Raw genomic sequence first — 27,644 nt, 5'->3', positions numbered from 1 at the left:
CAGTTATGTCCAAGTGCTAAGTCAAAGACTATGGGTTGAATTTAAAAAAAAAATCGATTTTCTGAAGTTTTTTATTATAAATATTCAAAAACATTTTTGTATGTTGTTTACACTTGAATACAAATAAACATAGTCATTCGTATCCGAGAAATTTTTTTTCATATTACATCAATTCATTTTTTTTTTTCACATTAAGGTAGTAATTGTATTTTATTCTCAAGAGGTCAAAGGGCGATACCCAAATCGTCAAAATATCTATTCGGTCTCTTTGAGGGCGATTTTTGCTCGCAGCTGGTGTATGGTACCAAAGTGCACCAAAACGTACCAAAAAATATTTTACGCGACTTACATTGCTGTTTCGTATACGTTGGTGAATTTGGTTACCTATACCAAGCACTCGCTAAAAATCTTCTCAAAACTAGGATAGTAGCAGCTTGACAATATGAAATATACAGGGTTGCCCAGAACTATCGCCTTGTAGGCTACCAATGAGGTCTTCATAAAAATCTTGATAGGATGTTTGTTGTTTGCGAATTTCAACTAGTTAAAACTGACCAATCTAGCATCTGATGATTCAGGACGGCTGCCGGGCGCATAAGTAATGGCCAACTCTGTTTGGAGCTATCGGATCCTAGCAAATTGGCCAATTTCAATCAGCTGTAAGTTATAAACAGCAAATTTCCTGTGAGAAATAAAAACGATTCCTTCACTGATTTTTACGAATAATATATTGGTAGCCTGTAAGGTGCATAGTACAAGAAAATGATACTAGAATCTCTTTCTTCTTTTTACACACGATAATTCCATATTCCTTGTTTCAGTCGAGACTTTGAGTTTCTACTTACGCACGGTAATAATTACAATTGCAAGAATAACGAGATTGCGATCATCGTAGTGCTGTCTATAATCGTAATTGAATTAGTCTAGGAAAACATTTAATTTACTTGCAAGCAGAGATCGCCTAAGCACATTATCGTCATCTACATATTCATATTTTTTAATTGAATAAAACAAAATTATCATCCTTTCTTCATTTCTCTTCTTTCAGTTCCAGAAAAGTAATATACCTTTACGCATAGGAGAAACTTTATTGCGTAAAATATTTTTCTTCTTCATATCAGGTTGATCTAATATACTATGTACAGTGAGAGGAAGAAATTCTTGTATCGTTATTTATAGTATTATTCACTATTGATTGCGCGCTTTAGCCAAGTAATGAGATGGCTCATTCACAAATGATTTTAATCAGTATGAAGACAAACGACAAAATCCAATCATACAGAAAACTAGTTTACAAATGGAAATTTGATACATCAATTCAAATAATTATCATCACCCAATTTTTAAGCAGTAAAACGACTGAAAAACTATAAAAAGTCGAAACCAATTCGTGAAAACCGTGCAGAAATTTTAGTAGATTTATCAACGTCCCTAGACTTTTGGTACATTTCTCAAGTTGACGAGAAACAAAACGTCATGAGTGTAATTTAATTTTTCCGATCAGCATGATTTTCCAGTAAATTCAATTCCAGAGAAATCAGTTTCATTTAAATTTATTCAGATTTGATATTTCATTTCTTGATAAGTGATCGCACAAGAAATTCTGTTGTGTCTCAACCAACTACTGTTTATAGAAATGCTAGTATCATAACCAAATCGACAGTAATTGATAATCGTATATCCTAACAGGTATGATAAATTCGTCAAATTTCATTACACCAAAAACCGAAGGTGACATGAAATTAGCCCGAATCTTCTTCACAAATTTTTTAGTAGTCGGTTTTTTTTTTTTTTTTTGCTGAACTTATCCTGCTTTATACGAAGTGACACGGGAACGATATTTTCCATTATATTAAATGTGTACCTACAAAATAACGTTTATTCAAATGTTGTTACTATTTTTTCTCTTTTTAAGCCAGTGATACGTACGATCAAGGTCAGCACTGCTGCAATCTATCACAGCTTATAATGGAGAAATTTCAAAGACTCGAATATGTATTTTTTCGTAATTAATTTTTTGCATATTTAAGAAGCTGACGTATGGACAGACTGTTACAAATATGTGTATCTAAATCTATAAATGGTCTTGACTTGTTCAGGACATAATTAATTTTTTTTTATCGTTCCATTTAATCGACCTTGTAGCGTCCGACTTTAAAACACAATATTACGTGGTGGTATACATTCAGACATACAGAGCTTGAATGCGTTTACCATAAATGGCAGTAATATCATTATTAAAATTACGTGCAAACACTGTTGTTAAATAATCTGTACACTTTTTATGTGAAAGAGAAAAAAAAAACACGAAATAAAATGTTACGTTGTCATGTTACGTCTCACATTTTATCTCGCAGTCCTTCAGTTTTAGATTCACATTTCTTTTTGCTTGCTTCTGTACTTCTTCTTTTCCTCTTTTCAATTGTGATTCCTAACCTATCGAGACTTGAATTGGATAGATATTCAATCGTTCACTTAACCGAGTGGATTTTCTTATCAGGGATTCACACTTCCGTCTTTCTTTACCTCTTCGCTCGTTACGTTGGCTTTGTCATCTTTCTCGTTCTCTGGAAGACATTGAATAAGAAATGATCAGCTCTACGATGCAGAGTTCACGTGCAGGCAGTAAAATTAACCATAAAATATATAAATCTTCGCAACGTAACAGCAGCTGCTTACCTTTTATCTCTGATTTGATATCATCTTCTTTTTTCAAATCTGAATCACCGCTTTCTTGCCCTTTCTCGAGTCGCGGCCTTTTTCTGGAGCCCTGAAGTAAAATTGGTTGAATTCATTAAACACTCTGATGACGTGGTATGGATTCACCCATTTCCCACAAAATAAATGATTCTATTTTGGTACATCTAAGTCAATTTTTACCTTGAATGATCTGTTATCCCTTCTCCCACCATCTCCCTCGTCTTCGCTATCGCTATACTCATTTTCGTGCTGTATTCGTTTGTCTAAATCTCTCTGCGGCAGTCTTTCGTCTGGGTTTACTTTCTCGTCGGCTTCAGAGTCCTCGACAATGGCGCCGTCTTCAGGAATGGCCTGAACTTGAACCCCTGGTGCGTGAGGTAGCATCCGCAAATTTTCGAATAATCTCGTTCTGTGATAAAAATTAGTTTGTGAGTATTGAGCGTCTGACTTCGACAAGCAATTGTAGCAGTTAAACGATGATAAAATAATTTTAATTACTTGATTTTCTCCAGATATTCAGGTGTATTCTGGTTCGCCATATTAGAGGGACTTATGTGCAGTTTGAAGTCGGGACCGAAATATTCAAAGTAATCATTGTAGGGCAGTTCATTGGCTATTTCTGATCCCAAAGCTACTGATGTTTCATATGTCCAACACCTAGAAACGTTACGGATGGTGTACCCACCGCCACCTACCATGAGGAACGGTAAATTGTACTTTTTAACAAACTCGACGCATTTGCCATGTCCTCGGACCGTTAGATTGAAGCAGCCAAGTCTGTCACCTGAAATCGAATTGTTGTGACATTAAATATTGAGTAAGATAGCGTTGTTTCTTGACCAGATTTACCAAACTACAAACATTTCAATTACCTGTTAACGAATCAGCACCACATTGCAGAACAACTGCAGACGGTTGAAACGTCTCCATAACTTTCGATATTATTGGTACAAATATCGATTCGTAACTTTCATCGTCCATTCCATCCCTCAGAGGAATATTGACTGCGTAGTACTTACCCTAGGAGTAAAAAAAAAAGGTCATTTATGGGTGAAAAATTTCCGTTCAATTTATTTTTGGAGATCAGGAATTCAGCCTGTAAATTTTAAACGATCAAAATATCTAATTACCTTTCCGGCACCAATATCTCGAAGGTCACCAGTCCCAGGGAAATATTCTCCATATTTGTGAAACGATACTGTCATTACCCTATCAGTTGTGTAAAAGGCTTCTTCAACGCCGTCGCCGTGGTGAACGTCTATGTCAATATATAATACTCTCTGATGATACTTGAGCAATTCTAAAATACCGAGGACTATGTCGTTGACATAGCAAAACCCAGAGGCCTCGCTTTTCTTGGCATGATGCAGCCCGCCTCCCCAATTTATGCAAATTTCTGATGCCTGTTTGTTCAACTTGACTGCAGCCGCTACTGAGCCTCCTGCTGATAGCTGGCAAAACTCGTACAAGCCATCAAACACCGGACAATCTTCACCTACATTGACTGGATAAGAAGAAATTCAGATTATAGTCACCTTACAGTTCTAAAGATAAGGAAATATTGATCAACAAACAGACGACCATTAAAATAATATTTGTTCTGAGAATAAAAGAATTGAAGAATTTACATAATCTAAATAATTAGACATTACTACTTTTGTTTTTCATCCCTTCAAATTATATTTTCCTTTCATTTTATGCTTGGCTAAAATGAAAATTAGAATATAATTGAATGTTAAGACCCGCAATCAGAAAAAGATTTTGCATAAGCTATCAATGGTCCTAAACGGTGAAATATAAAAGCTACAATTTTCAATGAACATCATCTATACATAAACTATATTAAATCCATTTGGGTCAATATTTGGGATAAAATGACATGATGAAAGCAAACCGAAGCATTATTACAATGAGAAATTAAAAATATGAAATACTATTTTATGTTGCTTAAATAATTTTAATTAGCACTTCTTTCAGGTAAAAGTTTCAACTCATTAATACTGCAGATTGGAGATAATGAACAGGTTAGTTTTCTTTAAATGCAAAATAAATATTTCTAAAATGCAATGATTCAGTTGAATATATCAAGCGTCCTTACAGCGTTGCATTTGTTTGTTGTATTCAGACATATTGTCGGGCCTGATTGATCTGAGGAACCTGATATACTCGTCGCTGTGAAACTTGGTCATTTCATCGGCGGTAGCTTTGTGTGGTCGCTGAGCATAGAGTATATGAAAACAAAGAATTAAAGGATAAAGACAATTGTTCGTGGTAGTTGAAGTTTGGATAAAAGTGAAAGAATCTTAAAAAAATATCTTACATAAATTTCCATCTTTCTGTACAGTCCATAATTAAGTAACAAATTATGGGTCATCCTTATGCGATGCGGTTTCATGGGATGTCCTTGGCCATAGTAATAGTTTCCAATATCACCTATTTGGGATGGGGGGAAAAAATAAATGCATCAATGATTTAAAAATGGGTAAAAATATCGCTAGCAAATAGGCTTGAGTATTAAGACTTCAAAGAAATAGTTTTCAGTTGATACACAGAACGACTCTGATAAAAGGGGATGAAGCAGCCGAGAGACCCGCGAATACTAGTACCGTTGAACCGTAGGAATGGCCGATATCTGACTTCCTGCATAAACTACGGTCAACGGCGTGCGGCCAGTGGGTTTCTCGCGTTAACATTCGAAAAACCGTATCTCTAGCCTCAAAGTACCGTTAAACTGGTATTGATGCACCCCGATGCTTCGGGGAGTGAAGATTCACCGAAATAGCTGAATATCGTCGCGATCCGAGACTCGGTTAGCACAATCAAATACAGAATAGCGAAATGCTGCGAGGATCTTGGGTACATTAAAGCGGGGACTCCAAAGAACAGTTTGACAACACGGATTCTCTGACGAAACGGTGATCGCGTCGCCTTGATCAAACTAAAAGAAGTACTGAAATACTCACTGTCGTAGTAGTAGCAGACCCGCTTCTTACTGTGCGGTGCTGTGGACATTTTCGATGTTTATTTACCAATTATACCGAACTGAATCGCGACAGCATACACAGGCACTACTGGCCCAGCGCGGCTCACTCAACAGGACACGGCGTCACTGGCGTCACGTACGTACAGACAGCAATGCAAGGCAGCGCAGGCGTCCCTACCTATGCCAAGTCTAGTTATTGGTCAAACCACCCGCAGCGCCACCCTCGCTCAACAGTTTGTCGAGACCGTTAAGACGCTGCATCAAGCTCCGACAAACCCATGACAAACCCGATAAACACATGGTCGCTGCATAGACTATATAACATAGACTGAGCATTAGGTCGGAGGTGGGTCGGAGCAAGTGTACCCTGAACCTCGATTCCGCCATTTTTGGTGCTATCCTTGTCTTACACCCGTAGTTGATACTGCTATCTCTGTCTAGCGGTCTCGGGGTAGGGATATGTAGGATGGCACAGCCTGCAACTGCCCTTCACCTGCTTTTTTCTTCCCCTCTAGCGATTGGTTCCCGCACGATGGGCGGTATTAAGAAAGGAGCAAGGCGGAAAACCTCATAAGAGAAAAAGAGACAGCACCACAACGATAGACATTCAGGGAGCAAAGGAAATGCCCGGCGGGCTCAATCTATTTTATATACCTATAAGTCTATGGGTGGATGTTATAGGTAATCCTTCGACCATGGGCAAGCGGGACATGTGAACGCTTTTGTATTTTCTCTCTAAAAATATTCACACAAAGACAGCTGTGTGATGGATGTTAATGAGACAGAACACCAAAATTGAGTTAAGGTGACTGATTTTACGAGCACTGAATTTTCGCGTACCTATCACAAATACGAGGGACCCGATAGGCTATTTATGAGAACCAAGCGCTAGAGTGAAGGAGAAGAGCAAGTGAGGGGTAGTTGCAGGTTGTGCCATCCTGCATATCCCCACCCCGAGATCGCTAGAAAGAGATAGCAGTATCAACTGCGGGTGTAAAACAAGGATAGTATGAAAAACGGCGGAATCGAGGTTCAGGGGACACGCGCTCCAACCTAATGTTCAGTCTATGATCGGCAGACTAGCAGACGACGCTACGAATAGACTAGCAAAATGGCGTCGCCGTTGGAAAACTTGGAAACCCAGCTCGAACTTTTTATCGAAAATGTGCGCCAGATTCGTATAATAGTGAGCGATTTCCAACCTCAAGGGCAAAACGTGCTCAATCAAAAGATGTGAGTATAAAATGTTGCTTTCCGTATTCTGTTCAAACGCCCTAAACGGGGCCGACTTACGATAACGTACCGAATGTCGTCGACAAGTATTTGACAACTCTCAATTTCTAAAGACACTTGTTTGTCTCTCTCAACTGTCTGAGTTCGAACTTATCCACTGTTGAATTTGTCGTCTATTCAAAGCTAATAATTTTCTAAACTATTTCGAGCAATGACGAATATTTTCTTTGCGAAGTTCTTAACCATGTTGTCGGCATTTTGTATACAACTAACAATCTCCTGGTTCCATTCTGTTGCAGACAAGGTCTTGTGAATGGACTTCAAGAAGTGGACAAGTTGAAATCGCAGGTCCAAGATGTTCACGTTCCGCTGGAAGTCTTTGAGTAAGTACCAATCCAAGAGCTAAGGGAATTCAAATTTATGAGGGAGACTTTATGACAGAATTCGTTAAAAATTGTATGTATTCTAAATACTCATTTACAAACATTTGTTTCTTATTCGATAGTTACATAGATCAGGGACGAAACCCACAACTCTACACCAAAGACTGCATCGAGAAGGCGCTTACAAAAAATGAACAGGTTAAGGGAAAGATTGATGCGTACAGAAAATTCAAGGCCAACATGCTGCTCGAGTTGACTTGTGTTTTTCCTAATGAGCTAGCAAAATACAGAGCGATTCGTGGTGATGAGTAATGAAATGTTATTATACTATGTTGTGCATAGCTTAGAGTTTTTATCTCCTAAAATTTGATTCCTTACTTGTGTATTTTTCTCATAAATTTTCTTTACTTTTAGAAAATAACCAGTTGTTATATTTTTACTGTAAAACCAAATATTTCAGCACTTTGATGACTAAGAGACCAAGAGTTGAAACCAAAAAAATAAAAAATTTCTTTGCATTTCCTTCAAACTTTTAGGCTTGAAAAAAAAGAAAGGTAATTGTCATTCTTTAGGCCATTTTTGACCTACTGCGAAAAACGCTGAATATAATTCATTCAGACGTTACATCAAGCTAGTTTTGCGAGATGAAATGATTCCACGTAGTCTAAAGTTGCTGCAAACAGCGGATCAGAAGTTGCAGCTGAAAAACGAACATTTTCCTTCGTAATTTCTCAGCTGTTGGTCTGACGATGTTTTCAATAGCTTTACTTAGTTTCTTGAGGTCCAATTAGTCAGGAACCGCTTCTGCACCGCAATTCTGAGATGAAAACTCTTTGAACTAACAAACTTTGAGCTCGACCATATTCAATTCTTACATTAAATTTATAATGATTTTACAATATACTTGCGTCAATTAGCGTCTGTGATGCCCCGTTTATATTTTGAGAGAAAACGATTTTGCTCATTATCGATGAATATAGCATATCATCACTTTTTTACGAATGCGCCTTATTCTTTTTGAATTTTGTCACCTGGAATGCAGCATTTATACGCTGTGTATTAACGATTGCCACAAATCATAAGGTATTCTTGAGTTATACGATAATAAATGTGTACAAGTAGCCACTTCAAAAAAACATATCTTCATTATAATAATTGTGATCGTTTTATTACTATTCCGCATTTCTCAAATTCAAATGATGTAATACACGAAAGTAAGAAGCAAAATTAAATTGACAAAAACAAACTCATATGGGAGCGAAATAAATGCATTGAGTATCAATAGTCAGAATCAACAATAGATTACATGATCATTTTTCTCGTCCCTGGAACCGCTATTCTTCTTACTTGAAGTTAATTAAGTTGTAATCTATAAAATTCATCAAATGCTTCATGAAAAAATTCGAACGTTCTACGTAATTCTTTCATCATACAAATGATGACAGATCTGTAAACATCACAGAAAAAGAAATCATATTTTGTCTTGTATAGATTCGACCTCCAATCTCTATGTACGTACAGAAGCAAGAGCATGTGATTGTACTGTACTCGATCACTTGACGTCTAACTATTCTTCCCATTGACCCACATATCGAATTTGAAAGCAAACACAAGGTTACAACATTGTGTCCAATGTGGAATTGTGCAGCTTCCATCGAGCTATTTTTTTTTTATGGTGGGAGAGGAGTAGGTGCAACGTAGTCTGGGTCATCGAATCGGCACTCAACATCCCAATCAATCGGCATAACAGGCGTCAACAATTGAACGAATTGATCTAATGGACATGCGGTCGTGCATCCGGGAATCGCAAGTGGATACGGCATTTGTCGTGTGGTGTTCCTTAGAAAAATCTGTCCAGATTGAGTAAAATTTCGTATCTCTGACGACATGGTATTCTGAATTTGTTGTTTTTCACTCTATCAATTGAAAATAAAACGAAAAATACAACATACCTGAACGTTCCACTCTCCTTGATCCTGGTGTAGTTCAATCAACGTCATTATACTGTACTCCGGCATCTGTGGCTCCCAGACTTTCAAGGTGCCCAACAAATTTGTAATGGTACTATCATGTCCGGTGTACATGAAAAACTTTCGCTTTTCGGTGCCGTTCACTTTTGATTTCATATCATTTACTATCTTCTTAACGAAAGGGCCACCCTTTAATCTGCGCAGCAAATCATTTTGAACCAGTGGCAGGTAGCTGTACAGTGTTAATGGAATGAGACGATCTGGGAAGTACTCTTTTGTCCATTCAGGTAGTTCTAAACCAAGATCTGCCTGAAAACAGTAAGAAGGAAGTTATTGATATCCAGATTTCAATTCAATTTACATTCGTTGATGGATCAAATATGATGCCATAATCGTGTTAGTGGCATGAGAAATTAAGGATTGAATGACACCACATGATGATTCAGAATGCGTTTTTGCTATTCAATGATTCATATGATAAAATCATTCGACCCAGTCTTGCGTATCCAACCCTATCTTTCTTCTATCACTCTCTTCAGTTCAACAGAAAAACTACTTACAATATGATGGGCGATGGATGTAAAGGATGATATTGCACCGCTCTTATGACTGTTGCTACTGCTTCATTCTTTCATTTGTTGAGATTTGGCGTCTCAAGGCGAGAGGCTGATAACCAGCAGCATCAATGCTTGCGCAGCAAAATTATACACAATGCAAATTGCTTACTGGTTTTTTTTCGATCCAATTTGTGTGCAAGAATATATGGATGTTAAAAAATGTCAGAAAGTTGCGTTATTGCCAAAGAGTATGCTTTTGCGATATTCATCGTTATTCTCATAATGCAATTAATTGAATGATAAGTGGAATATCAGAAGCAATGAAAATAACCAAAAATAGTTGATAAAATAATAGAAACCTCTGCTCTCAAGGTGCCATAAAGGGACATAACATCGTCAGGATTGGCTATCGTCAAGCCTGTCAAGTTGGTCAGCTGTTCGAACAGATCTTTGTTGGCATTAAGTACAGTTTGGAATTCAGTGGCATTTTTCACAGTCTCCAGTTCGTGATAATATGCAGGACAGCTAGTTCTAACTAACAGAAGCTGGAAAAGTAACGAAAAGTTTATGAGAAATGAAACCTAAAAGAAGAAACTAAATGGACGAAAAATCAACAGAACAAATATAAAATAATTGTAAACTATATTTATGATAATTTATTTATTGGCAGTAAAACATTTTTCACCGTATCTTCGTCTAGCGGCTGATAATGAAGAGGGACAGGTTGCCATAAGAGATTTGATTTCCATATTTGAGGTCCTTCAGGTTTCCACAAGCCGGCGGCTGTCAGTAGACCAGACATTTTGGCGCGGTCAACAGCAGTTGTTTGGAGATGGAATAAATCAGGGCTAAATATGCCGCCAAGGAATTTATGATATCTTTTGCGAAGCCACAACCCCTCGTTATAAGCTTGCAGCTTTCCCGGCTGCAATTAATATCGCAATTAGCATTAATGAGGAAATGTGTATTACACATTACAAATCGAATGAGAGATAGATAAATGAGAAAGCGGGCGATAGACAAATTATGATTATTAATAATAAATAAATAGCACTGAATAAATTGAAATGAAACAGTTTTTTTTTGTTTTTCTGTATTTGTATCGTCCAGGGAATGAAACATGGCTTATAATGGATTTATGAACATAAATCACAGTGTCGTTAGATCAGAACTTGGAAAAAAAAAAGTAATTGTAAATGAGTTCATGATGATGACCTGTCTTTACATAATTCCAGTTTATACAGCAGGTAATCGAAAGATATCAAATTCTTACACAATAAACAAACTTGACCTCAATTCTGCACAACTGTTGCTTTTGTCGAACGAAATAACACATTCACAATTCAAATAATGATAACTGAATAGAATATGTACTCACATTCGTCAATTGTCCCCAACCGTAAGGTGCTAACGCATCATTTATGTGAGGATCATTTGGGTAAGTGTCTGCAGGTGTACGCTCAGCATGTCGAAAGACCTGCATGAAACGAAGTCATTAGATACAATTCCACACTCAGAATTAAATAGTGCTTGAATAATTTATAGTATACTGTGAAAAATTACTTCATTCAATTCCTGAATTCGTGTTAATTGTCAAAAGTATAATTAATGTTCAAATAGATATATCTCTAAGCGTCAATTTCATATTGCGCTGGTGTACCACCATACTGAAACCATTGTAACATGTAATAAATAATGAAGGTAAGCCCAATTATTATCGTTACAGATATACACATATAATTGAGATATATGAACATGATTCTAAATGCGATGCTACTAAAATGGAAACGAAACCATGAAATTATATCTGTCATTGTCCTTCAGATTTATCTTCGTCTTTTATCTCGATTTTCTGTGTTTTTACTTGTTACTCTTCTTTTCTTCATCTCTCTGAAGTTGGCTGTGATAGTAAATTATTGTGAGAATTATAATCAGAACTATTCAAAACTTTATATAGTACTAGTATATAAAATTTATGCCAGTATACTTATGGGCAGATCCATTAATTCTCGACGAAAGTGCGCGCACTAGGGTCGGCGATTTTGATGCTGATTTTTTCCTCGAAAGTACACCTGAAAAGGAGACGATACCGAAAATTTGAGTCCGATACGTGTAAATCCGGCCGGTGGAGAATTTTTTGAATTATTAAAAAAGTCGATTTTTCACTAATTTTCAAATATTTGTATCTCAGCTTCTATATAACTTAAAGACTCCTGCCCAGCGGCATTCTTCTCAGTAAGACTTTTACTTTTATGAAAACAATAGATATTAGGTCTAAACTTATATCGGGCTTAGCCAATAGCTTCCAAGTAAACAACTGTTTTGGTTAAATTTTACCTATTTATAAAACACTATTATATGTACCGTATTTGAAGTTGAGAGTCGACCAGCAGCTAATATCTTTTTTCTAGGTATATTTTAATGGAATCTACCCAGCTTTTGCTTAATTGCTCCGATTTCGTAAAGTTATAGCTATTTAAAACCAATCAAATTTTAAAAAATCGCTGTAAATAAATGCCAGAACTTTTTTCTCCGAACTTCGATTTGTTTCAAACTTTCAGGAAATTTGCTTTATCCTGTCCTCAAGAAGCCCTTAAAATTTGAACTAGGGAATCGAGCTTGTATTTGAGGTATAAATTTTTTAATATTGTCAAAATTGCGTTGTTGAAAACAATTTTTGCTGATAATTTCTTACATGTCTATCGAATTATTTACATGTTGACAAGTAAGATATTAATATGTTTTGTATAGAGATGTAGCTGCTGTTAGTACTTATTCAGATAGCGTTTACAGTAGATATTTCCCGCTCAAAAACACTACAATCGTTCTTAGATTGTTTGAATTTGTATTGAAGGTCGCGCCCGGACTATTCTGTTACTTAATTTAAAAAACCCTGAAATTATTTCTATTTAATTCAATAATCATTATTTTATATGCTAAAGTGGTGACTATTAAGGAATTCCTTATCAGGTTCATTGCAATTTTGACAATATTAAAAAATTTATATCTCAAATACAAGCTCGATTCCCTAGTTCAAATTTTCAGGGCTTCTTGGGGACAGAATAAAGCAAATTTCCTGAAAGTTTGAAACAAATCGAAGTTCGGAAAAAAAAGTTCTAGCTATTTATTTACAGCGATTTTTTGAAATTTGATTGGTTTTAAATAGCTATAACTTTACAAAATCGGAGCAATTAAGCCAAAGCTGGGTAGATTCCATTAAAATATACCTAGAAAAAAGATATTAGCTGCTGGTCGACTCTCAACTTCAAATACGGTACATATAATAGTGTTTTATAAATAGGTAAAATTTAACCAAAACAGTTGTTTAGTTGGAAGCTATTAGCTAAGCCCGATATAAGTTTAGACCTAATATCTATTGTTTTCATAAAAGTAAAAGTCTTACTGAGAAGAATGCCGCTGGGCAGGAGTCTTTAAGTTATATAGAAGCTGAGATACAAATATTTGAAAATTAGTGAAAAATCGACTGTTTTAAAAATTCAAAAAATTCTCCAGCGGCCGGATTTACACGTATCGGACTCAAATTTTCGGTATCGTCTCCTTTTCAGGTGTACTTTTGAGGAAAAAATCAGCATCAAAATCGCCGACCCTAGTGCGCGCACTTTCGTCGAGAATTAATGGATCTGCCCTTATATAAACTAGTTTGTCTTGACATTGCAAATATGTAATCAGAGAAAAAAAATTTAATGACACAACAAGCTGTAGAAGCAGTACAAAATCGGTTTGATAGCAAAAAACTACGATTTGCATTGGATTCGAATTCGAATGTTTTCCGTGTGACATTCGCTATCATCATTGTTATTATCACAGTATTTTCAATTTTATTACCACTATTAATACAGCGAGAGGATGAGCTCACGGGTTTCAAGGGGACTATTTTTATTTGATGTAGTAGACATCGGCCAGCGTTAAGAGTAGTAATTAAATTTAAAAAAAACCGCGCGGTTGCGAAAGAAAGGTATTCGAACACGTAAATACAAGTGCATTGAAAACTCTGCATATACAGCAAATATATCGATTGTGTGAAAAAATTATGAATGAAAATGACCGGGTGAAACGAAAAAATGGTTAATCTATGTTGACTGTAGATATATATACTTTAGATTGACCATTAAAAAAAAATTGTTCATGTTCCGACGTGGAAAATCTTAAGTTGACCTTGAAAATTTTTTATATTTTCCGTATAAAATAAAATTCAATTTTTTTTTTCAAACCTTGACCTTTCTGAATTTTTAACCATGCGATAAGATCAAACTGTAGTCAAATATATCTCGGATTAAAAATATTTTTTACTCAAACATTTGCATTTTTTTATGATGGAATAATCAGCATGGCGTTCAAAAAAACGTAGCCTAGAAATGAGTCTATAAAAATTTTTAAGGAAGCCTGGAATAAACAATTACCAAATCAAAATAGTAAAAATAAATAAATCATGTATGCACAGACGGTGTACGTTTTTCAATTGATTTTTTTAGTTTTAGAAGCTCTCTTACATTAGTACGTACATTAATTAAAGGATTTTTCGATAGTTAGTCAATGGGACGAAGTAAATATAGTTAATAATTATTACTATTACTAATACTGCGTCCCATTGATTGCACAGGCACGTCTGTGGAAAAAAATCAATCGAATAAAGTACACCTTTTTGATTCCAGGCTTCCTTAAAATTTTTTACAGACTCATTTCTAGGCTATGTTTTTTTTGGACGCCATGTTGATTACTTAATCATAGAATATTTTAAATGTTCGAGTAAAAAGTATTGTTAATCCCAGATTTATTTATTTACCGTTTGATTTTTTTTTAACCATTATAAAATTCATAAAGATCAAGGTCTGAAAAAAAAAATTTATTTTACAAGGAAAAACTAAAAATAATGAAAATGAAAAAAAAAAATGTTGTTTTTAAATCTGCTGGCACCCCTGAATAGTGAGACAGAGCATTGAAACTTTGATAATCCTTTTTCTCAAAGTTGACTTAAAATTTTTCAAGTTGGAGCATAAACATTTTTATTAACGACCACCCTAATATACTTGCTATATCGAGCTCACAAGAGTAATAAACTTAATATATACGTATATCCGCACAACTCACGACAGTGGCCAGGCGAAGAGTCTCACTTCTGCCTCCATCGTTATCGATATCTTCCTCGCTATTTCGGGTTCGCCGCAAAGATGAATCGCTAGATTGACCGGCTGAAAGGGCGACAAATTTTTTTTCAATAGTCAAAAATTATTGATGAATATTATTTCAATAAAAGTAGAAGAATAATTTACAGGGAATATAATTATTACAACACTGTAATATAATTGGAATTAGATTAGTGTTAACGTTCGTAATCGATATCGTCATTTAATTATAATTATGCATTATTGTTATCGTTATCGCGACCATGACTCGGGAGATTTCAGTCGAAATAATAATAACGATATATCATAATGCGGTTTGTATTTAGCAGTACTTATGAAGTATAAAGTATAATAATTATTGGACGTTTGCAGTTGATTTTAAAATCGTCGTAACATATGACAATAATTAAATAAAAAGTTGAATAATTTTCGATTGTAATTAACGGTGAACGGTGTTTAATCTGGGCATGTATTCAATGTAAGTGTAATTTTGTATACCACGTCTACTTACCGATCGCTAAGGTAACGAAAACCAGTGCTAAAATAATCGGGAGGGGTCTCGTCCTGAAGCTGTAACAATTTGCCATTTTTTTTTTGTTGCGTTTCTTTTTAGGATTATTCTGTTTCCCCGTTAAATTATTTCAATTAATAATGTTATTTGGTACGTTTACTATGTAGTTTTTTTTTTTTTTAATTTATTTATATTTTATCTCAATGTATAAAACGATTAGTGACGAGTTTGAGAAACGGGTGGAAAATGTATGTACATATGATACCGATTGTTAAAAATGATTATATTCGAGTCTCGTTTTCATGATAAATTAAGCCGCCGCCGTGGCTCAAGCATGCCGCTGAGCAACTGGATCCGCAAACCGATAGAGACAAGCGGTAAACTGTAACTCGCGATTTTCCCCCTCCTGCAAATCCCCCCCTTATAAACTTCCATCAAAGGGCGGATAAATTACCACCAACCATGTGATACATGTAGAGTTATTAACAGTCTAGTAAACTGCCATAAGTTGCGAGATATTATTAGTTTGCGATAATTGTAATAAAAAAATAAAATACGTATGTATACATATGTACAACAGATGGACGATTAGGAGATCGCTACAGTGCGGCTCGAGTCGCAATTACGCAATATCTCTGCGTCCTTGAATATTTCACGTGCTGGAGCAAGAAGAAAGAAGTGTGATTTTTCAAGGCCGTATTTTTTACTTCTTTCCTAGACTATTTTTGATTTTCCATGATTCTTTCTGCTCGCGTTCGCAACCTTTCATCGGTAGGTCGTTCTAGAATTTTTTATCCAATCGCTGTTTGTAATTCACATTCGCCATAATGATTAGACGTTCTTTCTTGTAATACTGATGGTGAATATGTAACTATAAGGAGATATTGATGGATTCAGTAGGCCATTTATACAAGCATGAAACTTGGCATTCTCGCGTTGGGTGTTTTTGATTTTCCGCTTTAAAATTAAAATACAATCTGTATTTTCATGAAGTTTAAAAAAGAAAAATAAATCTAAATTTAGAAAAAAAAAAACTTGGGGGGAAAAAACCTTGACACGGCTTATGTAACACTATGACTATAAAAAATTCGTTCTTTTTTTTTTTTTTGTTTGCTGAGAAAGTGGTAAGAAAAAAAGAAAATGGAAGTAAGAACAATGGTCTGAGATCCACAGTCGTTTCCAAGGTGATTTGCAATGTTTGATTAATTATGCATTTTTCCTCGTTTCTTTTGCTGTCTTTTTGCCAATTTTCAAGCGCGATTCCTGTACTTGTCTACGCAATAAGTACGTAGATACGCGTGTTCGGGCGGTGATCTCTTTTTTTCTACCTCTACGTTACTAACGACAATAAATAACTGATCTCAATTACGTTGCAAAATATCACGACAATACAGCAATGGGCACATCTTGATCGTTATGAAAATGTGTCTATAATATTATATCATACGTTAAATTGTACAATTAAATAATTTATTCGAAAAAAGAGGTAAGTGCCTATGATCAAAGAAGCTCACGCTATTACCGAAACTGTTTATAAGTATCAAGAAAAATTGAACCAGAATCGCCATATCGTTTTGCAAACGTGGATCGCCTGATCGACAAAAGTCAAAGATCGACCGTAAAATCCCGAAAATCACGTCGTAAGAAATTGAAGCCACAAAAAACGGCCGACGGCTCGAAGGTATGTGTGTTAGCATCGTTTATTATTATTATCGTTAATAAAAAAACAAGATGTAATCTCGTCCTCACGAAATGCGATATTGTATAATTATTGGATAATTGTATCCTTTGATATCAACATCATTCGCACCATAATCAGTATCATTTATTGCGTAATATTCAATAAGCCGGATCTTGAATAATTTGCATGAAACGATAGTCGGTAATGGCGAACGCGATGGTGGATTTTCGCAAGGAAATTCAAAAAGAGGGAATCCAAAATGTGCCGGTTTCGACAACGGCACCGAGTTCCGCACCCCTGCAGCTGCAGTCTCACCAAGGAACCACGAATCCTCCGATGAGACCGAGGTCGCTTTACACGGCTCACAGCTATCACGCCCAAACTGACGAGTCTAACTTTCAGGTGATATCCGACTAAATTTTCTGATGGAAAAGCTTTGAATATCTGTCGATAAAACCGAGCTTTTTGAATAAATTACCGCAAGCAATAACGCTTCGTATCAAAGTCTATGCCAAGTACGTGATATTACAGCTTTATAATTCTTTGATCATTTGGTATCACTGCTTTATGCCATGTTTAAAAATCATGGGACTAACTAAAACTTAGATAAACGCGGTTAATGAGGATCAAAGGTTGATATTAGCCTCGATCTTGCTGCTTGTGATGTCAAATCCAATCTTAAGTTCTACTATCAAGTTTTGCTTATTGTTACTGTACGGTGGTAATTTATGCCAAAAAGAATTACCCCTTGACTGACCGATATTCAGAGGTACACCGAGTTTTCAAAATACTTTGAAACACCACCGTCGGATCAATGGGGAGGCGTGACTGGAAGCGGGACGTTTTCGTCGTCAGCAGCTATTTGGCGTCAGCCGAGGAATCCAAAGCCAATAGCAACGCCTTATTACGCGACAGAGGAAGCCTGCGTCTACACTGAAAATTGGCGAGAGCATGAGACAGACACCGGAGCCGGTGGAGCTATTGCAACACCTCATGGAATAATTTCGTTGAGACTTCACAACAGGATCAGAGTCGACATGACGATTGACAGGGCAGTTAGAGTGATTAATTTCAAGGCAGGTATCGCAATTGAAAATGAAGACAAAACATTACCAGGCAATTTCGAATGGTGAAACCAAGTCTAATTTGTTCGGATTATGCTTTCCTTCCTCCTAGACCAATTCGTCATTCCTTAAATCCTCTGTCCTTTCTACTTAGAATAATATTGTTCTATCACTGAGCGGATCCGGTGCCGCGGCAGCACTTCTTCACCCCAACGGAAGGATTTATCAGTATGGATCACGGGTTGAGATTCTGGCTCACGACACCCATGGAAACAACAAGTTAGTTTAATACACTATAGATTAAAGCCAGTTGTGAAATCGCGCGTGCACAATTTTTACACTAGATATGCCAAAATGTGGTACAAGGGCGTCAGCTTCACCTCAGAACAATGCGCTTTGTTTTACCTGGTTGATACTGCTGGAACGAGAACAACTACCGACACATTTTCCGACATGAGTCAGGTAGGGGAATTCCTAATTTTCCTATGCCCAAGTCTTTGTTCAAATATAACTATCATTATTATCGATGCTCACAGGACTTTTCTCTGAGCGTCTTTTACTCAGAATCTCGACACGGCCCAGCCTGCGTTCAGGAAGCTACAACCGCCCTTAGCGCCGCTCAGTACTGGCTAACCGACGAAGGAGTTGAAAATTGGATAATAAACAATGTCAGAGTTTCTCAAACTCCCGACGGACTCGTCAGGTACAAGCTCATCAATAATAAATTAACCTTTCATAATGTCTGGGTCGGAGTCAAGTTAAATGAATCAATTATTATAAATTATGAACACACTTGTTCTTTTTTGTCTGCAGAATTGCAAGAAATAGCAACAAGTATCAACTCCGTACGTCACCAAGCAACGGCACGGCGTCTCTTACAACTCCCTTTTTACACTGCACAGCCTCTTTGGGACAAACTTCGCACCTATTCGTCCGCAGGGGAGAAAGACGCATGCATTACGATGGAACAAGTTTTATAGTCCGAAACGCTGGGCACAGCGCCGGCTTCGACGACAACAATCAATTAAAAGTTTACTAAACTAATTGTCATAAATTTGGTTGCATGCTGCTCAGGCGATTAGAAATTTATTTCGAGATTACTTTCTATTGGTAAGATATTTTTCTACATGGTTTGTTTCGTGAGGAAGAGGGAGCTCAGCATTTGCATTAAACATTGTATTCATTGTGCCGCGAAATTTCGGCTGGGGAATTGTTACGATACGTCAAGTATTAAAGTTAACACGATCGGCAAAAAGAAGATCACGCTTGAAATATAATTAAAGCAATGATGAACACCTAGAAGAAGTTTATGAACGAAGAAGATGAAACGAGTCTTAGCAGCGATTTTTTAAAAGTTAGTAATTTAATTGAATTCTTTTCAGAATAATAAGTTTAGTAATTTAATTGATATCCCCTTATTATCCGTGCGTACATGCAGATAATCTGGTTTTTTCTCTTCCATTTCAAGAACATTACAATTTTAAGGCTTATTCTTTCAAGGAGCCGCTTGTTTAATGCACGATTCATATTTACATAAATGATATTCTCTACACCGATGTGCACTTTTTAATAAAAATATATAAAATTAAACGCATCAAAATTGTTGGTATGTAATGTTAGATACTGACTTTAATTATAAAATGTCGGGCTACTTCAACAGCTGAGGTATTTGCAGGACAAATTTTATTTATTCAGAATCCGAAGATTCTTCAAATCTCTCTGGTAAATTAGGATTGTAATTATCCAGTCGATTAATTTCTAACTCTTCCTCATCTGATGAATCAGTGTCAAACCCATGTCCAATTTTCGCTCGAGATTTGTCTGGGAAACTTTTCCTACAATATAACATTGGCAAATATCTTACCCAGTTTATGACAAAAAGAAAAGCAGACTGGCATTCTATTTTACTGAACACAGATCAAACAAGTGGGAGAATCCAATCTGACTAACAGTACCTTCTAGAAAAAAAAAAAATCAGCAGGCAGTGACAGATTATTGATGATAAGCATAGTTAAAATGTGATTTTAACAAAACAGAAATGAACAATTACTAGCAACTGGTAGTGAAGTTATTTTAAAAAAATGCTAAATATAGATTATGATACACTTACACCTGAGATCCTTTCTCCAATGTATTTTTCAGCGACTTCCTGCTGCAGACCATCTTTTCCTCATCAATCGTGTCACTGATGGGGTGTTGCCTAGTATATTCTACATCTTTAATTTTCTTAATTAACTTCTCAGCAGTTTTGGCGTCGTACATGTTCAAGGCTCTTGTGGGCTCGCTACCTTTAGAAATCTCAGATTTGGCCTGGTGATAAATTTTGCTAAAAGTCTCTATCTTGGACAATATCTGATCAGGTTCTGCCATGTCCCTGAGCGTCGGTAAAAGTGAGTACTGATTATTAGTCTGCACTTCTTTGACACGAAGAAACTTCTCTAAGCCGTACTGTGGACAAAAAAAGGAAAGTAAATCATAGCAATGAAAAAAATGATAAGCGTGTCTAGGAGATTATTTAGGTTTGGAATATTACTCGCACCTCGCGGTGAAATGCGCAGTGATAAAATACGTCGTTGTAAATCATTTTGGACAATATATAATTGGCGTCGGTGTGATTGCCTTCTCTTATGTTGTTGTGAAGCTCGAGGATTTCCTTCCACTCTGACAGAGTCACTCTTATTTTGATTTTCCTGCAAGGTAGCTTGTAGTACAATCCGTAGAGTAGATACAACCCACCGATTTGAGTCTTGAATCGATATGGTGGCAACATGAAGACTTTAGCGATCTGCAGGACCTCTTCACAGAACTCTAGCATCTCCGCATAAGATTGACGACCCCTGAAAGTACGGCAGTGAGTCAGTTTGGAGATGACTGAACGGTGATAATAGTTCTGAATAAAAGAGTAAGAAAATACTACCGGAATAAACTCACGTGAATATCGCAGAGAATTTCATGGATTGCCAAACAGTGCTAAAGTCTTGAAATCTCACGGTATCGCATTCTTCAAATTGGTTTATCAATTTTCTACAATCTTCCTTAACACCACTCGCTATATGTAAACTGTACATTGTGAAAGCAGCAACTGTCAGTTGCAACCGGATACGTTTTTAGAAATGTAAACGAATCCACTTATACATTGTGCGATTTTAATAACTAGCACAATGTTCTCATTATTGCGATACGAACTCAAACGTATATGACAAGAATTAGCGTTAAAATCATAAATCTTGATTCCGAAGGTCGCTCTATTTCAAATGAAAAACAAGTGACATCTTAAACCTCCACAGACTGTGTAGTTTCACAGATGTTTGATTACAAGTTGAATACCGACGGTCACGGTAGGTGACTGTTCAAACAGAGTCTCTGGTTCAAAACTTCGCATCCACTAGTTATACCGGTAATCTTTGCGAGGGCGCCAAAACGGTTCAAGATCATCGACGGTGCGAGCGATCTATACGCGTAGCTGATAAACGGGGAAAAAAAAGGTTAGAAAATCGAAACGCGCAAGCGTAGTGGAGTGACGGACGTAACAGTATGCGCACAAAAATAAATTAGGATCTGCGCATAGAATTGGATATAGACGACGGTACTGCGGAACACGGAAACAACCCATTCCGGTCGTATTCCCTTCTCACTTGACCGGCCATGATGTTGAGTGCCGTATCGAAGGCAGCCTCCGGGGCTCTGAGGGCTGTAAAACCCGCCCTTCTGCAAAACGAAGCTGCTAAAGTCGCTGGGGCGGTTTCAATAAACAGTAAGTTTCAATCAAGTAGTAATAAAACCCTGACAAAAAACCCTAACGCTTGTAGCAGTCCCGCCACTTCGGTCTCTCTGACTTTACCCCTGCAAGTCGACGGATTGGGTCGGTTTTTAAATACTTTTCGAATCACAAGACCAGCTGATATTGTCTCAACTGTTTCGTACAACCTTCCGCTGTCTTTCCCCGTCCAATCGTCTCGCCCTAATCAATAACAATCGCTCTATAAATCTTTGCCAAGATATTCAAATATCGATTATATAATACCAATTCTGTCTGTCGCTCGGCTCGACTGGCTGGCTGCTTCACTGGGCCGAACTAAGACGGCAGCCATTGAGGTCACACCGAAGTCGTATAAACTTTTCATTACGTGGGCTTACTGAAAATTATTACGATCAAGAATGTACTCCCCCTGAAACGATTAAATAAACCGTGAACCGAATTCCTTCTGCCATTTAAATTTCAATTTGTATATATTGCGACGCCATGTTGAACTGGGAGCCGATTCGCAAGGCGGCGGAGGATTCCGCAGAATTCACATTTACGGTACCAAAAACTCAATTGTTACAAAGTACCAGAATTCATACCGACCGAAGTCTTGGATTTTATAAACTTCGCGTAAATTTCCGTCGACATTGACAAACTTCTCCTGTTTCATTTAGCGCAAATTTTCTCCCATTTATTTCCTATATTCTTTTAATCTATTATGTAATAATTAAATGCTTCAACTACTTGGATTTTTCTTCTTAATACATACACAAAGTGCGAAGCGAGTATATTTAGAATTAAATAAAACAAAATATCGAATCAAGACCACAAAAATTTGGGGTCACGGTCAGTCAAATATTTTCTCTACGCCTAGTCATATCAATCAATGTATCTTAGACCTACACGTACATATCTACTTATGTCATAATCTGGCATCAGTTCGTTTACCTATCACATAATGCTAGGATTTCGGTTAATTCATATAAAACACGTTTGTTTTCTTGAAATTCAGGTCATTTTTTCATGCCATTTTTGCAGACCGGCAATATGCAAAAGCTGCGGCATCCCCCAAGGCAGCCACCGGCTCAACCGGCAAGGTTGTTGCCATTATTGGTGCCGTTGTTGACGTACAGTTTGAGGACAACCTGCCGCCAATCCTCAATGCTCTCGAAGTACAAAATCGCTCCCCCAGGCTAGTCCTTGAGGTTGCCCAGCACTTGGGAGAGAATACCGTTCGCACAATCGCCATGGATGGTAAATAAGTCTTATTAAAAACACCTTCAATTGTAACAGGCTGTGCAAAAATGACTTCCAAAATAGTAAAATCTGCCCATAAGCAAAATTTCTAAAGCAATTGGGTCATTTTTTTTTAACACAGGTACCGAAGGACTTGTCCGTGGACAGGCAGTCCAGGACTCTGGGTACCCAATTCGTATTCCAGTAGGTGCGGAAACCCTGGGACGTATTATCAACGTAATCGGTGAGCCGATCGACGAGCGTGGTCCGATTCCGACTGAGCTGAGAGCAGCAATTCACGCTGAAGCTCCGGAGTTCGTAGAAATGTCCGTAGAGCAAGAAATTCTTGTCACCGGTATCAAGGTCGTCGATCTTCTGGCCCCATACGCCAAGGGAGGAAAAATTGGTAATTTAACCACCAATTCGAATAGTCCGAAATCAGAACGTCAGATCTTTCGAGCGAGTTTGCAAGCGCAGATTCTTCATTCATGAATATTTCAGGTCTCTTCGGAGGTGCCGGAGTAGGCAAGACTGTACTGATCATGGAGCTCATCAACAATGTCGCCAAGGCCCATGGTGGTTACTCCGTGTTTGCTGGTGTCGGCGAGCGTACCCGAGAGGGTAACGATCTTTACCACGAGATGATTGAGTCCGGTGTAATCTCCCTCAAGGACAAAACCTCCAAAGTAGCGCTAGTATACGGACAAATGAATGAGCCCCCCGGCGCTCGTGCCCGAGTCGCCCTCACCGGTTTAACTGTTGCCGAATATTTCCGTGACCAGGAAGGTCAGGATGTGCTTCTCTTCATTGACAACATTTTCAGGTTCACCCAGGCCGGTTCTGAGGTAACAAGAAAAAAGAACAAAGATTGAGAATGAAATCTTGTCAATGGCCAAACAAATTTCATCAAATTTTTCTCTCATCTTCCAGGTGTCCGCTCTTCTTGGTCGAATTCCATCAGCCGTAGGTTACCAGCCAACATTGGCAACAGACATGGGTACTATGCAGGAGCGTATCACCACCACCAAGAAGGGATCCATCACTTCTGTCCAGGCCATTTACGTGCCAGCTGACGATTTGACCGATCCCGCCCCAGCGACGACCTTCGCTCACTTGGACGCCACCACTGTGCTTTCCCGTGCCATTGCCGAGCTGGGTAACCATGTTTTTTAAATTTTTTTTTCCTCCGATGGAGTTTCAAATTATGAATTTGCGCTAATGTTGCGATTCCTTTAATCAAATATCCTGCCAAATATAGGTATCTATCCCGCCGTCGATCCCCTCGACTCCACTTCCCGTATTATGGACCCCAACATCATTGGAAGCGAGCACTACAACATCGCTCGTAACGTACAGAAGATCCTCCAGGACTATAAGTCCCTTCAGGATATTATTGCAATTTTGGGTATGGACGAGTTGTCGGAAGAGGACAAACTCACTGTCGCGAGGGCCCGTAAAATTCAGAGATTCCTCTCTCAGCCCTTCCAGGTGAGGTTTTACAAAACCGTGTAACGTTATACGTGCTTTTAAATACTATTCGCGTAACGCAATTCATCATAACGCTTGTATATTTTAATTTTTAATTTTTTATCCCTCAAAGGTCGCCGAAGTGTTCACTGGACACGCTGGAAAGCTCGTACCTTTGGCCGAGACGATCAAAGGTTTCCAGAAGATTTTGGCCGGAGATTACGACCACCTCCCAGAGGTTGCCTTCTATATGGTTGGACCAATTGAAGAGGTTGTAGCAAAGGCAGAAACACTCGCCAAATCATAAACCATAAACCAATAGTTAAAAGTTGAACCTTTAAACTTTAATAAAACGCCCAGCAGGGAATCATTCAACGTTCCATTGTCATCGCCCGACTAAAAAAAAAAGCAAAAGAAACAATGTATCATACGGGCTCAAATTGTGAGCTTCGCTGATTGCTGTAATCGATTGATTTGTAGTCAGGAAAAACCGTTTTAAATAAAATAGATTTAAAAGTAAAAACGAAAAGCTTTGTATGATGAAACAAAAATAATACTTCGTCACGTATCGTGAATTTTTACTTCTAATTAATCTTGAGGTTGAAAGAGCATCTTTTATTTTCCCGGTTATAAATCTATTATTACCGTTATTATTGCATATTATTACTACTGAAAACTGTTATTAATCGATAGAGAAGATACACGGTGCGATGTCGTGTTACTGTAATCGACGCAAACATGTATATTAGTTGAAAAGAGAAAATTTAATAAATAATAAAAAAAACGGAATCACTTGGATGATTAGAGAGTAACTTCTTCATTTGGATCGTTTTGTGGCAAATTTTCAGTTTTCCAGGGAGATTTTTCTTCTGCAAAACCAGAGGGCGTTAGTCCACTCATCGTTGGATCTGTTTCAAATTCGACATCAGCATACTCAGTACCCTGAGTAAAATATGGAATGAAAAAAAAAATACTCATGGAGATAAATATCAAAATCCGCAAATAACTCTTAAGAAAAATGGACAATTAATGTATTGAAAATCTTACGTTTTTGAATTTTGTCTGGTCAAATACGCAGTCACTTGCTCCTTGATCTAAGTTATCCCGTGTTAACAAATCATCGGCAGTTTCCGGAACATTAATTGTGGTCCTTACAGCTCGAACGACAACTATACCCTGCAATAAGTGATAAGAAGAATAAAGGTAAAAGTTGAATAAATGATGGTAAAAATGAGTGTGCAAATTTCATGTGTCAAAAACTAAGTACATAGTAATAAATAACGTTTACATCTTTAGTTAGCTGATCTGCCACTATTTGCATGTAGTCATTTACATCGTCAATTTCATCCGCAAATTCTTTTTGATACTCTTCGTAAGATTGATCGGCAGTGGTTGAAATTGACAACTCAGGATCACAGCCGATAATTAGCGAGGATTTACAAACATTTAAAGAAATTAACAAGGTAATTAGTATGACCGAAAACGTGTTCAAACGCCTTAGTAGCGGCATTATTTTAAACGGATAATTTTGAGTGACGATGAACCGAAATTGTTGCTGATTTAGAGACTTTTTAGGTAAATGATTTGGGAAAAGTATGGAAAATTTCGATAAAAAAAAAAAAAAAACAAAGTGCTTTTAGATGTCATGACGATGAACAGTTGAGCACGCCAATCATTAAAAGTATTGTCCACAGGCAGAAAGCGGGATGAAAAAAGGTGTCATCAAAAAAAAAAAAAAAATACCATTATCTAAATCTATCAAAGGTCGACATTTTTTAATGCGATAATTTTTAAATCGGATTATTACTCAAGTAATAATTAATCAAATTTGCATTTCTCATCGTGCCCTGCAAATTCAATGTTTTTTATAACCAAACTTGCTAATTCTAGTTCAATAACTGGTGAAATGATTTTAAATTTTTACAGTATGTTCAGAATACATACTTGACACCTCCATAGTCGATAAAACACATAAAATTTGCATTTGTGGACTTATATTTAATAACAAATGGCGGGGTAACGATAACCGGGTTTCGGAAACTTTGGTGGAAAAAAATATGGGAGGAACGTCAAGTTTAAGAGAACTTCTTTTCTACACACAAGTATGTATTCTGAACTTACTGTAACAATTTAAAATTATTTTACCAGTTATTGAAGTAGAATTAGAGAGTTGAGTTTTTAAAAACATTGAGTTTACAGAAAGATGCAAATTTTATTAGTTATTAGTTAAGTAATAATCCAATTTAAAAATGATAGTAGCAAAAAATGACGACTTTTGACAGGTTTAGTTAACGGTATTTTTTATTTTTTCTATTTGACACCTTTTTTTCGTCACGCTTTCTGCTTGTGGACAATAGTTTCACTGAATTTCGCGCGGAGAGGCCTTTTTATGATCGGCATGCGCAATTAAATCCCCACATTGCTAAAAAGATTGTTAAACTTAACTGGGCAATTTGTGTATTCACTCTATAGCAAAACAAGAAAATACATGTTGTGGACGAGTAATAGTCAGAGAAAAGGTTTGTAATAATTATGTATTATATTCGGAATGAGATACTTAAATAATAGAACAACAATATCGTATTGATTAATATAATATATATATATATACAGTTCAACTAATATTATTTTTCCGCATCTTAGCAAAAATTTGTGTGTCGCGAGCGTGCGTGTATATATAATAACAAATATTTAATAATAACTCATACACGCGTAACAATAATATATGTATAGTATATTATGTATATCAATATTTTTTTCAAGTATAATAATATTGTTATGTGTTTATGTATACAGGCTCTATAAAATAACAATATTTAATAACCTAAAGATAGTGAAAATATATGTGTTCATAAAAGTTTGTAAAACTTCGTAAATTATTTATATAGGAGCTAGAAAGTAGCGGGACTATGATATTGCTGTTTTTCACTTCGTTGATTGCAACAGCTAAAGTATGATATTTAATCAAGC

At 36.8% G+C, this 27,644-nt stretch overlaps 6 protein-coding genes across 9 annotated transcripts; 3 read left to right on the top strand and 3 right to left on the bottom strand.

Annotated features, from left to right (window-relative positions):
* Positions 1-106: 106 nt before the first annotated feature.
* LOC124302190 (histone deacetylase HDAC1) lies at positions 107-5,833 on the bottom strand. The gene is made up of 9 exons (XM_046758054.1): positions 5,664-5,833; positions 5,021-5,133; positions 4,799-4,916; positions 3,831-4,204; positions 3,573-3,720; positions 3,199-3,484; positions 2,881-3,109; positions 2,680-2,770; positions 107-2,567 (listed from the first exon to the last, which is right to left on the bottom strand). Exons 1-9 carry the CDS (start codon positions 5,710-5,712, stop codon positions 2,497-2,499), a joined length of 1,479 nt encoding a protein of 492 aa, XP_046614010.1. The 5' UTR covers positions 5,713-5,833; the 3' UTR covers positions 107-2,496.
* Positions 5,834-6,396: 563 nt separating this feature from the next.
* LOC124303669 (mediator of RNA polymerase II transcription subunit 10) lies at positions 6,397-7,720 on the top strand. The gene is made up of 3 exons (XM_046761174.1): positions 6,397-6,916; positions 7,216-7,299; positions 7,422-7,720. Exons 1-3 carry the CDS (start codon positions 6,795-6,797, stop codon positions 7,609-7,611), a joined length of 396 nt encoding a protein of 131 aa, XP_046617130.1. The 5' UTR covers positions 6,397-6,794; the 3' UTR covers positions 7,612-7,720.
* A 583-nt stretch (positions 7,721-8,303) lies between these two features.
* LOC124303664 (prostatic acid phosphatase-like) lies at positions 8,304-21,675 on the bottom strand. Of its 2 annotated transcripts, none has more exons than XM_046761161.1 (10): positions 21,158-21,675; positions 20,766-21,063; positions 20,337-20,674; positions 15,482-15,540; positions 14,936-15,036; positions 11,205-11,303; positions 10,512-10,751; positions 10,186-10,371; positions 9,252-9,578; positions 8,304-9,149 (listed from the first exon to the last, which is right to left on the bottom strand). In XM_046761161.1, the coding sequence occupies exons 1-10, from the start codon at positions 21,292-21,294 to the stop codon at positions 8,970-8,972; spliced, it is 1,965 nt and encodes a 654-aa protein (XP_046617117.1). In that variant the 5' UTR covers positions 21,295-21,675; the 3' UTR covers positions 8,304-8,969. The 2 variants fall into 2 exon arrangements, with proteins under 2 accessions (XP_046617117.1, XP_046617118.1); XM_046761162.1 differs by having other exon boundaries at positions 21,144-21,271.
* LOC124303667 (uncharacterized) lies at positions 15,281-20,265 on the top strand. Of its 3 annotated transcripts, XM_046761172.1 has the most exons (6): positions 16,574-17,162; positions 17,361-17,564; positions 17,930-18,505; positions 18,571-18,688; positions 18,763-18,929; positions 19,040-20,265. In XM_046761172.1, exons 4-6 carry the CDS (start codon positions 18,581-18,583, stop codon positions 19,263-19,265), a joined length of 501 nt encoding a protein of 166 aa, XP_046617128.1. In that variant the 5' UTR covers positions 16,574-17,162; positions 17,361-17,564; positions 17,930-18,505; positions 18,571-18,580; the 3' UTR covers positions 19,266-20,265. The 3 variants fall into 3 exon arrangements, with proteins under 3 accessions (XP_046617127.1, XP_046617126.1, XP_046617128.1); XM_046761171.1 differs by lacking the exons at positions 16,574-17,162; positions 17,361-17,564; positions 17,930-18,505 and adding an exon at positions 15,281-15,448; XM_046761170.1 differs by lacking the exons at positions 18,763-18,929; positions 19,040-20,265 and having other exon boundaries at positions 16,566-17,162; positions 17,930-18,571.
* Positions 21,676-21,820: 145 nt separating the features above from the next.
* On the top strand, positions 21,821-25,472 carry LOC124303665 (ATP synthase subunit beta, mitochondrial). The gene is made up of 7 exons (XM_046761163.1): positions 21,821-21,980; positions 23,010-23,225; positions 23,350-23,613; positions 23,709-24,052; positions 24,138-24,363; positions 24,466-24,695; positions 24,808-25,472. The coding sequence occupies exons 1-7, from the start codon at positions 21,872-21,874 to the stop codon at positions 24,979-24,981; spliced, it is 1,563 nt and encodes a 520-aa protein (XP_046617119.1). The 5' UTR covers positions 21,821-21,871; the 3' UTR covers positions 24,982-25,472.
* On the bottom strand, positions 24,894-26,259 carry LOC124303668 (uncharacterized). Its single transcript, XM_046761173.1, has 3 exons — positions 25,963-26,259; positions 25,722-25,850; positions 24,894-25,616 (listed from the first exon to the last, which is right to left on the bottom strand). Exons 1-3 carry the CDS (start codon positions 26,182-26,184, stop codon positions 25,476-25,478), a joined length of 492 nt encoding a protein of 163 aa, XP_046617129.1. The 5' UTR covers positions 26,185-26,259; the 3' UTR covers positions 24,894-25,475.
* Between the last annotated feature and the right edge of the window lie 1,385 nt (positions 26,260-27,644).

This window comes from Neodiprion virginianus, chromosome 4, assembly GCF_021901495.1.
Source record: "Neodiprion virginianus isolate iyNeoVirg1 chromosome 4, iyNeoVirg1.1, whole genome shotgun sequence".
In the NCBI taxonomy this organism is placed as follows: Eukaryota; Metazoa; Arthropoda; class Insecta; order Hymenoptera; family Diprionidae; genus Neodiprion; species Neodiprion virginianus.
Note: the sequence above shows the minus strand (reverse complement) of the source record. Positions and strands in the feature narration are given on the sequence as shown.

Excerpts from the sequence above, each read along its gene's own strand:
- LOC124302190 (XM_046758054.1), bottom strand. The coding sequence starts at position 5,712 with ATGTCCACAGCACCGCACAGTAAGAAGCGGGTCTGCTACTACTACGAC. Across the intron at positions 5,134-5,663 it reads GGTCTGCTACTACTACGACA|GTGATATTGGAAACTATTAC; the intron begins GTGAGTATTTCA and ends CATCCCAAATAG. Across the intron at positions 2,568-2,679 it reads TATCAAATCAGAGATAAAAG|AGAACGAGAAAGATGACAAA; the intron begins GTAAGCAGCTGC and ends AATGTCTTCCAG.
- LOC124303669 (XM_046761174.1), top strand. The coding sequence starts at position 6,795 with ATGGCGTCGCCGTTGGAAAACTTGGAAACCCAGCTCGAACTTTTTATC. Across the intron at positions 6,917-7,215 it reads AACGTGCTCAATCAAAAGAT|ACAAGGTCTTGTGAATGGAC; the intron begins GTGAGTATAAAA and ends ATTCTGTTGCAG. Across the intron at positions 7,300-7,421 it reads GTTCCGCTGGAAGTCTTTGA|TTACATAGATCAGGGACGAA; the intron begins GTAAGTACCAAT and ends CTTATTCGATAG.
- LOC124303667 (XM_046761170.1), top strand. The coding sequence starts at position 17,367 with ATGGCGAACGCGATGGTGGATTTTCGCAAGGAAATTCAAAAAGAGGGA. Across the intron at positions 17,565-17,929 it reads CTGACGAGTCTAACTTTCAG|AGGTACACCGAGTTTTCAAA; the intron begins GTGATATCCGAC and ends ACCGATATTCAG.
- LOC124303664 (XM_046761161.1), bottom strand. The coding sequence starts at position 21,294 with ATGTACAGTTTACATATAGCGAGTGGTGTTAAGGAAGATTGTAGAAAA. Across the intron at positions 20,675-20,765 it reads ACTGCGCATTTCACCGCGAG|TACGGCTTAGAGAAGTTTCT; the intron begins GTGCGAGTAATA and ends TTTTGTCCACAG. Across the intron at positions 9,579-10,185 it reads ATGGCACCTTGAGAGCAGAG|GCAGATCTTGGTTTAGAACT; the intron begins GTTTCTATTATT and ends TACTGTTTTCAG.
- LOC124303665 (XM_046761163.1), top strand. The coding sequence starts at position 21,872 with ATGATGTTGAGTGCCGTATCGAAGGCAGCCTCCGGGGCTCTGAGGGCT. Across the intron at positions 23,226-23,349 it reads TCGCACAATCGCCATGGATG|GTACCGAAGGACTTGTCCGT; the intron begins GTAAATAAGTCT and ends TTTTTAACACAG. Across the intron at positions 23,614-23,708 it reads CGCCAAGGGAGGAAAAATTG|GTCTCTTCGGAGGTGCCGGA; the intron begins GTAATTTAACCA and ends TGAATATTTCAG.
- LOC124303668 (XM_046761173.1), bottom strand. The coding sequence starts at position 26,184 with ATGCCGCTACTAAGGCGTTTGAACACGTTTTCGGTCATACTAATTACC. Across the intron at positions 25,851-25,962 it reads CAGATCAGCTAACTAAAGAT|GGTATAGTTGTCGTTCGAGC; the intron begins GTAAACGTTATT and ends CACTTATTGCAG. Across the intron at positions 25,617-25,721 it reads ACCAGACAAAATTCAAAAAC|GGTACTGAGTATGCTGATGT; the intron begins GTAAGATTTTCA and ends TATTTTACTCAG.